This window comes from Pygoscelis adeliae, unplaced genomic scaffold, assembly GCF_000699105.1.
Source record: "Pygoscelis adeliae isolate BGI_AS28 unplaced genomic scaffold, ASM69910v1 Scaffold350, whole genome shotgun sequence".
Classification (NCBI taxonomy): Eukaryota; Metazoa; Chordata; class Aves; order Sphenisciformes; family Spheniscidae; genus Pygoscelis; species Pygoscelis adeliae.
The window spans coordinates 846,504-855,019 of NW_008823889.1; the positions used below are offsets into that span (position 1 = coordinate 846,504).

Consider the following 8,516-nt stretch of genomic DNA (forward strand, 5'->3'; position numbering starts at 1 on the left):
TTGAATTCAAGACTGGCTGCCTTTTGGAAAACGTGCTGGAGTGAAATCTTGGTCCAGATGCAGAGTAATTGTGAAACTCTCTGATACGCATTTGTAGTGTGCTTACACTCATGAATCTCAAAGCAGGCTACAGCTAAAGGAAAAAAAAAGACAAAACCAAAAGCAGTAAACATTAGCAAACTGCCATGTGCTCTAGGGTATCGTGAAAGTGGAAAAACTTGTTGAATACACAGTGCTACAACTTTTTCTCTGGGCACTTAGGTTAGCTGGGTGGCAAATATGCAGTTGCGTTGATCATTACCGACCTCAAAGAGATAGCATTTACCTTTCCCAAGGCTTGTAAAAGCAAGCTATTGTAAATGTGTACTTAATGCACAGAAACTGGAGTGCCCAGCCTGTGGAGACTGTGGTAGGCGCTTGGATCGCGCTGGTTTTAGCAAGAAGGTGCCAAGCTGCCCAGCCTCAGCGTGTGCGGGTTGTGTGACGGGGCCGCCGAGTGCAGGGGCAGTGAGGGTGACTGGTGCCTGGGCGGTTTTTCGGTTCGGCCGCTGGCACGGGCTGTGGTGGGAGCGCTGCAAAGCGCTGGAGCACCTCAGGGCATCCTCTGGGAAAATAGTAACTTTGGGAAGATCACTTTCTTCCCCCTCTCTGTTGCCTGCCAGATCCTGCACACAGGTGCCAAAGGACTCATATTCCCTTTGCAAATGAAAGAAGAAACAGAGCAACAGAGCATCCTTGAACGAGATACTGATGTAAACGGGTTTGTGTGTAGTTACGACATCTGGTTATAACATGACAGAGACAGTGGGTAGATGCAAGAGGCAGATTTATTGGTGCTCTTACAACAGCTGCATGAAAGAAAAGTGCTAAGAATAGGTGATGAGAATAGAGGGTATTCTACTATACTAGCTGTGTGATATGGAAATCAATTTAGGAGTAGCCTGGCCTTTTACTAGAACAGATTATTTTTTTTTTTACCTCTTTATAGGCCAGCCGTAAGTTAGCAAACCTGCCATGGAGAGAAGTTTGAGCAAAGTCCACAAGTTACAGAGGTAATCAGTGGTGGACAATCCAATTAAGAAAAAGAATAGCAAAAGCAACATGTTTGGAGATGTAAAACAAATTTTGGTTATGTGACCTTTGGGAAAAAACAAAGGTCAGATCATTTATTTAATTTCCCTACCTTCACGGGAGGCTGCTTTCTGTTTAAAAAAATTGTGAAACAGTATCACTGACATGCTAACAGGCTTTCCTATTCATTTGCAGTAATCTGGTTCTCCCTTTTGCCCCTTAATGACCATGGCCATTAAATTCTGACTGTTGTTGTATTTGAATTGTTCAAAAACGTATTTATTTCCTTCCTTTGCTCCATTTGTCTGCCTGTCCAGAAAGCTGAACGTCAATTATTGCTAACTCCTGGTAACGCTCCTTTTCCTTCTCGCGGGGTCATGTATGCAGCCACTTCCACCATAGTCCAGATTCATCGCCTTGTTTGTCTGTGGTTTCTTTCCTTTTGGCATCTCCTATCTTTTAACAGGTCCCCTGCGACCAAGATTTAGCGGAGACTAGGACAGGCAACTCTCTGTGTACGTATAACACTTTAATGTTATACTTGCTAATCCTTAGTAACCTGGACTCTTTATACTGCGATGGAAAGTGAAATACTGCTAAGCAGTTTAGTATCCCACCTAATTAGGTGAGGGGGTGGCTAAGGGCAGGATGCAGTCAGCCGAGCCCTCGCAGCTGGAAGCAGAAAGAAAGACCCAGACTTTTTAGTTTGGGAGAGCTGGCGGGTCCTGCCACCTCTTGAGAGAGACGAGGGTGCCTGTGCCAAGCGTGAAGCTGTAGGCAGAGGTGGAAAGCCAGAACAAGCTGTCACAAACATATTGCTGACAGGATAATCTACATTAATGCTGTGTACTTTGTACTGCCTTGTGCCACTCCTGCTGGTTTATTCCGATTGTTTCCGGCTGGTTCAGGACTGCAAGTGGGATGTCTGCAGGAAACACCCGAAACACAGCCGGGCTGTGATATTTAATTGAGGAATGGGTGCTGGTGATTGTACGGTGTTTGCTACGTTCCTCTGTCCCATCTTCACTTCGACTACAGGTTTAGGAATGTCATCGTGCCTCTTAAATTTTGTCCGCATCAGATCTTGAAAACTCTGACAGTAATTAGAAAATTACTTCTACTGGTTTATCTCGCAGTATTTCTCCTGGGGTTTTATGTTCTCTGCTCAAATAATTTTAGTTGGATTCAGGCCAGTTTTCCTCTTCCTTTATCTTTGAAAGGGTCTGCTTTAAAGGTACTGCCTTGACTGATTTCAAGTAGAGCAATTCTGGATTTAACGAAGAAGCTATAGGTCATGGTCAATGACATGGGAATTGCGACGGATTGAAAGCACTGGGAAATTTATTAGCAGATTAGTCTAGGGACTGAAGCCTCCGCTGGGAATGAAAAGCATAAAATTCTTACGTAAGTAGTGGTGAGGTTTGGTTCATGAAAATGCCATTTGATGATGATAAGGTAGCCAGCTCATTGACACGGCTACCTTCTCTGCTGGTGGACACGTTGGGCAAGCTGCAAAGCATCGTGTTGTAAGGAGGTAGCAGCATGTAAACCTGCCTCCTAGCTACTCTGAACTGCTCCCTGTTGCAAGTTTCGAGCACTGCTGAAACTTTGTATTCGTCCTGACCTGCTTCCCAGTTGTTTAAGAAGGAAAACGGCTGTTTGGCAGGGCTCTTTGTTTTAGAGAGGTGGTTGAAAAGATTATGGCAAGATTGCCCGATTTTTTATCTGGATTTTGCTAGTTTCCTATCAGTCAAGAGTTAGGTCCAGGTTTGCTGCAGTGTTTCCATTAGCCTCCTTTGTCACTTGATCTCTCAGCACTAGACAAAGGTGAGATGTCTTTGAAGATTTTATTAGATACATCAAGCAGTCCTTGACATCATGTATCAAAAAGTACTGCGGGACCGGTCAGAGCAGGTGGTTGTTCTCCAGATGACCTGATTTTTCTTCAGTCAGGGATGCTGGAAAATATTCTTTCATTTGCTTCTCTACCAAAATGTCCTTTTTTATGAGCTCAGATTGCTCCCTTCTCTTCCACAGGGCATATAAGCATTTACAGGTTTGAAAGCAAGACATTTTATTCCGCAGTTCCATTACTGCAATGCCACTGGTACCAGTATCCCCTTTTAATCAGATCTAGGCCACAGAATGGCATTGTTGGCTTGCTCTGATCTGTCTATATTGTTTTAGGTCTTTAGATGGGAAGGAGAAGGGTGGTAAGTGTATATTCTAATTTATTATGCTTTTCAGGCATCACCTCAGTTTGGTTTCCTCCAGGATAATTTAATGTTTTCCAGCACTGAAAGAGTTATGAAGCAATTCTTTCCATAAGGTGGTCACCAAGCCCTAGCTGTAAGGGCTTATTTGTACATGACTTTTGGCTGCCCTGTTTCTAAGGTTGCTCTGCAGGAGAATCTTGCGTGTCTTTTTTGGCTGGGAATGCTCTCAGGAAAATCAGAATGGTTTTTGTTTGTTTGTATTTTGCAATCCACTGGCAGTTGTAGCAACACCATTTTCTGAGGTCATATTGCAGAAGGCTGGAAGGGAGCAATGTCCGCTGGAATGTCTTTTAGGGCTGATAGATAGAAAAACAACACATTGCTTGCTTGCAATCCCCGCATTTTCCACGTTTCATTTTGAATGACTGCTTTTTTTCTACTTAAATATTTTTTGAGATCAAACAGACATAATTTCCAAGACTGTTCACAAGTTGCATTTGCAATGGTAGAGAGACCTGACCACGCCACTGTGGTGCATAGGCGTTCCTGCAGACGCAGGGGCAAAGGTAGCTTTAGTAAAATATTCTTATTGATGTGTTAACTGTAGTGTTGTGTTCTGTTAAATAAATAAATATCTATCCCCAAAGCAGTGAAAAAAGCAGCACTTGTCTATATAAATAACATCTGTGAGTTGCTTCAAGGATCTTCCTGGATCTGAAGGCCTTACGTTTATGTACTCCTTTAAGTGTAAACTTATTAAATGTCATAACCATTGATTGTTTTGATCAGATAAAGCAGATCAGATGAGTAAGGCAGTATGGAAATCTAGTTATTTTCATGCTATGTCTATATGACATACCTCTACTAGCATCTTCGTTAATCGCTTTCAGGTGAGACATAGGCACAAACAGAATGACTTCAACTGGGAGAGATGTAGGTTAGTAGTCCCCAAGTTCAGTTGCAGTTGTGTTTACTAGCTCCAGGTTTTTACTGTGGAGGCCAGAGGTTTAAATTTACATTGATGAAATGAAAAGTGAAGGTACTGTAGCTTTTCATCAGAACTGCAGTGCCCGTGCCCTACATTGGCTTCCCTGCTCTCTGCCGTCTCTCCACCAACTGCTTGAAAGCCCCAGCAAAGCCTGGAGAAACCCATGGTGGGTCCAGGGGGAGACCAGGACACCCTGCTTTGTCACCTGTTATAACCCCAAGTCTTTGTATGAAGAACTAGGTAAGTTGTCAGAGTGATGCAGATGGATTTAGCAGAGGCTCCCCGTAGAGAAGGAGTTTCTCTGACTACGCTGATCTGCTATGAAGACTGTTAACAGGGACAGGGTTGGTTATCATTTTGCCAGTAGGCTCCTATGACTCTTCTGGGGCTAGATTCAATTCTTAGCTCTGGTGACGTAAATCTTGGGAGCTTTGTGCAAAAATGGTTGTTACTTATGATCATTGTCAGTAACAGTGAGGTCAGGTGCTGGCCCATCCCTGGGGAGGAGTGGAGGCATTGTAGATGGGGTGACGCAGGCTTTGGCGCGGGCTGAACAGTGTCACCTGGGATATCAGCTGGGTGGGAGGGTACGACGGGGCTCACCCCGGCAATCTGACCCACCGGGCTGCAACTTCCACTGCTGCCCGTGCGAGGTGAAAACTCAGGGATGGCTATCGTCACTGTGAGCACCTGCCATCTCCACTGGGTGGGTCCCCATTCAAAGCATAATTTAAAAGTGGAGGAAATCTGGGGCAGAGCCAGAGATGAAGCTGATTTCCCTTCAGTGATAACAAAATTTTGGCAAGCTGGTTTCAAAACCCGAAGTTTTGGAGGTGGTTTTGGTTTTTTTTCTGAAGCGTTTTCCATTTGACATTCCTTGTGACATTCCTTATATTTTGGATTGTAGCTTATGGGTTTTTAAGGGTTTATGGTTTGTTCCATTAAGCCTATATGAGGCTTATAAAGAATAAGGGACTTCATATACTTCAGAGCTGAGTTTGCCTCTTCTATCTGAAAAAAAAATTGTCGCTGAATTTTAACTTCATTTCCTCACCCTTATGCTTCTCTTACATTTTCCCACTACAAAGGGAAAGCAAGAAAAATTTGCTGCTGCTGTTTTCGTCCCTAACTGCACACATTTCAGTTTTGGCTAATACTCTGTAACACGTATATTCTACAAGCAGGAGTGTGACAAATTACTGGCAACAAAACAAATGCAACCATCAGGGAGGTGCAGGACATGAGCCACCTTCCCCCGTGCCTCCGCACTGCTGTGCCCTTGTTTCTCCTCTTTGTAATTTTAGGGCTGTTGCCTGCCCTGCCAACGGCATGACCTGGGAGCGCTTTCCTGCTCCTGGGTCTGATTGAATGCGATGTGGGGGAAGGCTCAGGTGGGCACAGCCCCTTGCTGGTGGGGAACTGGAGATACCTCCAGCCAGGCCTCTGGCTGGACCACAGCAGGCTGTGACGTGGTGATACACCGCAAAAAAATAGTTGCTCTACTCTTCAGAGGTAGCTGGCCCTGCAGCTCTCACCCTTCCCGCTCTGACCTGGGCAGTGGGGGACCTGGGTTTCAGGCTATGCCTCGGCTCAGCTGTTAGCACTCGTGGAGCAAGGAATGCACACGCAAGTCCTTATCCTCCTCCATCCTTTTCGGCTGAGTCAAGCTTGGGACAGCTCCTGCAGCAGTCCCTCTGGCAGCTTCCCAGCGCCACATTTCATTCCTTTCTGTGGGTTAAGGAGTTGGGCCGATGATACAGGTACTGTCTGTCAGTAATGACATGAATTGGGTGATGGGAACAGGACCCCAGAGAAAAGCCAGATATGGGGAAATAGCAATCCCTGGCTGGGATGTGTTCCCGGGGCCCCGACTCCTCTTCCCTTGCTCCCAGCAGGGAGGGGGGTGCCTGGGGAGCTGCCCAGCCTTGGGGGGAGCACAGACCTGCATATCCGACAGTACCTGTCACGAGGAGGCTGATATGGTCTTTTGAGAGGCAGGCTTTAGAAATCAAGAGATCAGAGGATTGGTATGAGATACATCCTTGTTTACTCTCTGAAAGCCTGTTACGTCAAAGACCATCATCAGTGAGTCACCTACCCGTGTGTGTGACTGTCATCGTTGCTGCTCTAAATATAAATGTCAAAGGATATTGAGCTGTAGGAATAAATCAGACTGTGTTGGCATGTGTGTATCAGACAGGTCTTCCTCTTCTGCACGTCCTTCTCTCTCCGTTATTAAGGCTGGTACGGTCAATGGGAAGCAGCTGCAGAAACTCAAATCAAAGCCAGGAGTACAGGTTATGTCTTCATATGCAGATCTCGCATATCCACACATTGGATCTCTTCTTGCTGGTTCTGTCAAAATTATATCTGGGAGGAGAAAGAGAAAGGTTTGCTTTGACAGTATTTCTGAGGTAGAAACACTGAGAGACTGAGAAGTGTTTTCACACCCTTTTTTATACGTACAGAATGTGTGATTTTTAAATAAGCACCAGAGAGAAAGTAACTTTGCCAAGGCTACCAGCCACTGCTTGTGAGCTGTGGACACGGGTGTGCTGTGTGATTTACACTCGTTCAGGTTAAAGCACTCTAATTAGACTCTCAAGTTAGGAGTTTCAATTATAAACACAAGTGGTGGTTGTTGTTTTCTGTTGAAAGCTGGGAGAAACCGGTAAGAAAAGTGCCTTATCTTCCATCTTACCAAGCATCCTTTTTTCTTCTCTTTTTTTTCCAGTACAATCTATTTTTTTAAGTCAATAAAATGGTGATGAAGGCCAAAAGAAAAACATCACGAGCCTGAAATTGCCTGTTTACTTGCCAGAAGCACTCTGCTCTGGCAACTGCAGTGTTGGGGTTTTTCTACCTGTTGTGCTCCCTTTACAGCATATGAAGAAGTGGTAATGAATTTAAGAATGAGCTCTGCCTGTGCAAAGTAAATATATCTTGATTAAAAAAAAAAGTTTTTAAAACCCTTTAGAATGTAAATAGAGGGGGCTAACACTGCTTCACTTTACTACTCCCCTACTGAATGCTGTTATGAGGATAATCCTGTATTACATGATAAAGGATAGTTAAAAGATCTATGATAGGGTTGTCCTTTGTCCTTAATGATTAAAGAAAAACCTATGGAAATATTACATTTTATAGCACATATCTGTATCTGTTTCAGTTTACTCATTAACATCAGAGAACTCTACAATAATGACCCAGGCTGCTATTTTCAGGGGAAAAAACAGCAACAGTGCATCTGGGCTGAAACCACCTCCTTCAGTGCCACTGCAATATTCAGGGCTATTTCACTTTGCATCAGAGACGCCGGGATGTCTCGCACTGCTGCGCATGAGGCTTACCCTCAGACTTTGGCCCCTTATTTTAGAATACTGTGATAATTCATATACTTTCAGTATTTTTTAAGTGACGTGCTTATTTGCTACCCCTTTCTGTGTTTTGTTTTCCTGCCTGAGGCTGGATGGCTGATCTCTCCCTGTTGCTCCTTGATACCTGAGTGGGCTTTCCTGGGTGGGACTCCCTGGCTGCGAACGAGGAGACGCTTTGTTCCTGGTGGGGTGGATTTCCTCTGTCTTCCTTTATCAGCCCCAGTTTCTGCCTCCCTTTTCTCAGTTATACTTCTTTTCCTTTTCTTCGTTCCTGTCTCCATTCCTCTGCCATAGGGCAGACCTAATAAAGGTTTTCAGCTTGTAAAAAGCACATCAGTGCCCAAACCTTCATCCATCCTTGATAAAACACATCACCTGCCTATGGTTTACACAGTGCAGAGGGACAAGCAGAACCCATGGGCTGTGGTCCAGGGGATGATAATACCACCTGTCCCTGTTGTAGGATTTTTGCAGGAGAGTGACCAAAGCTCTGTGTTCAGTGTGGGTAGCCTGAGCCCATTGGTATGCCCATGGGTGCAAGAAGTATCCCTCCAGGGGCTTCAGCAGAGAAAGGACTTCAAGCCTCCTTCCCTTCCATGCTGTCCCAGCTTCACGTCCATGTCTTGGCTGCCAGCTCCCCTCATTTGCTGCCATGTTTACCATTCATCCTTTCTCTTCTGTTTCTCCCATCGTGTCAGCTGCTTCTGCCTGTCCCCTTGCCTCGTGATATGGCCACCTCTGTGCTAGCATCCTGGAAGATCTGCCTCACATCTTCAGCCTGTAGCCCCAAACTCTTGCCTCACTTTCTTGTAGTAACCCCCAGCCTGAGCAAAGCATTTTATAGGTTCTCCAGAAAATTCCCCT

General features: G+C 45.0%; 1 protein-coding gene across 1 annotated transcript in view; it reads left to right on the top strand.

Moving 5' to 3' along the window:
- Positions 1-8,516, top strand: part of ELOVL6 (ELOVL fatty acid elongase 6) — a 47,158-nt gene that overhangs the window by 8,200 nt on the left and 30,442 nt on the right. Inside the window, exon 2 of the mRNA XM_009334909.1 lies at positions 663-760. Within this exon, the coding sequence (XP_009333184.1) occupies positions 663-760 (98 nt within the window). The remainder of the gene's footprint in view (positions 1-662; positions 761-8,516) is intronic.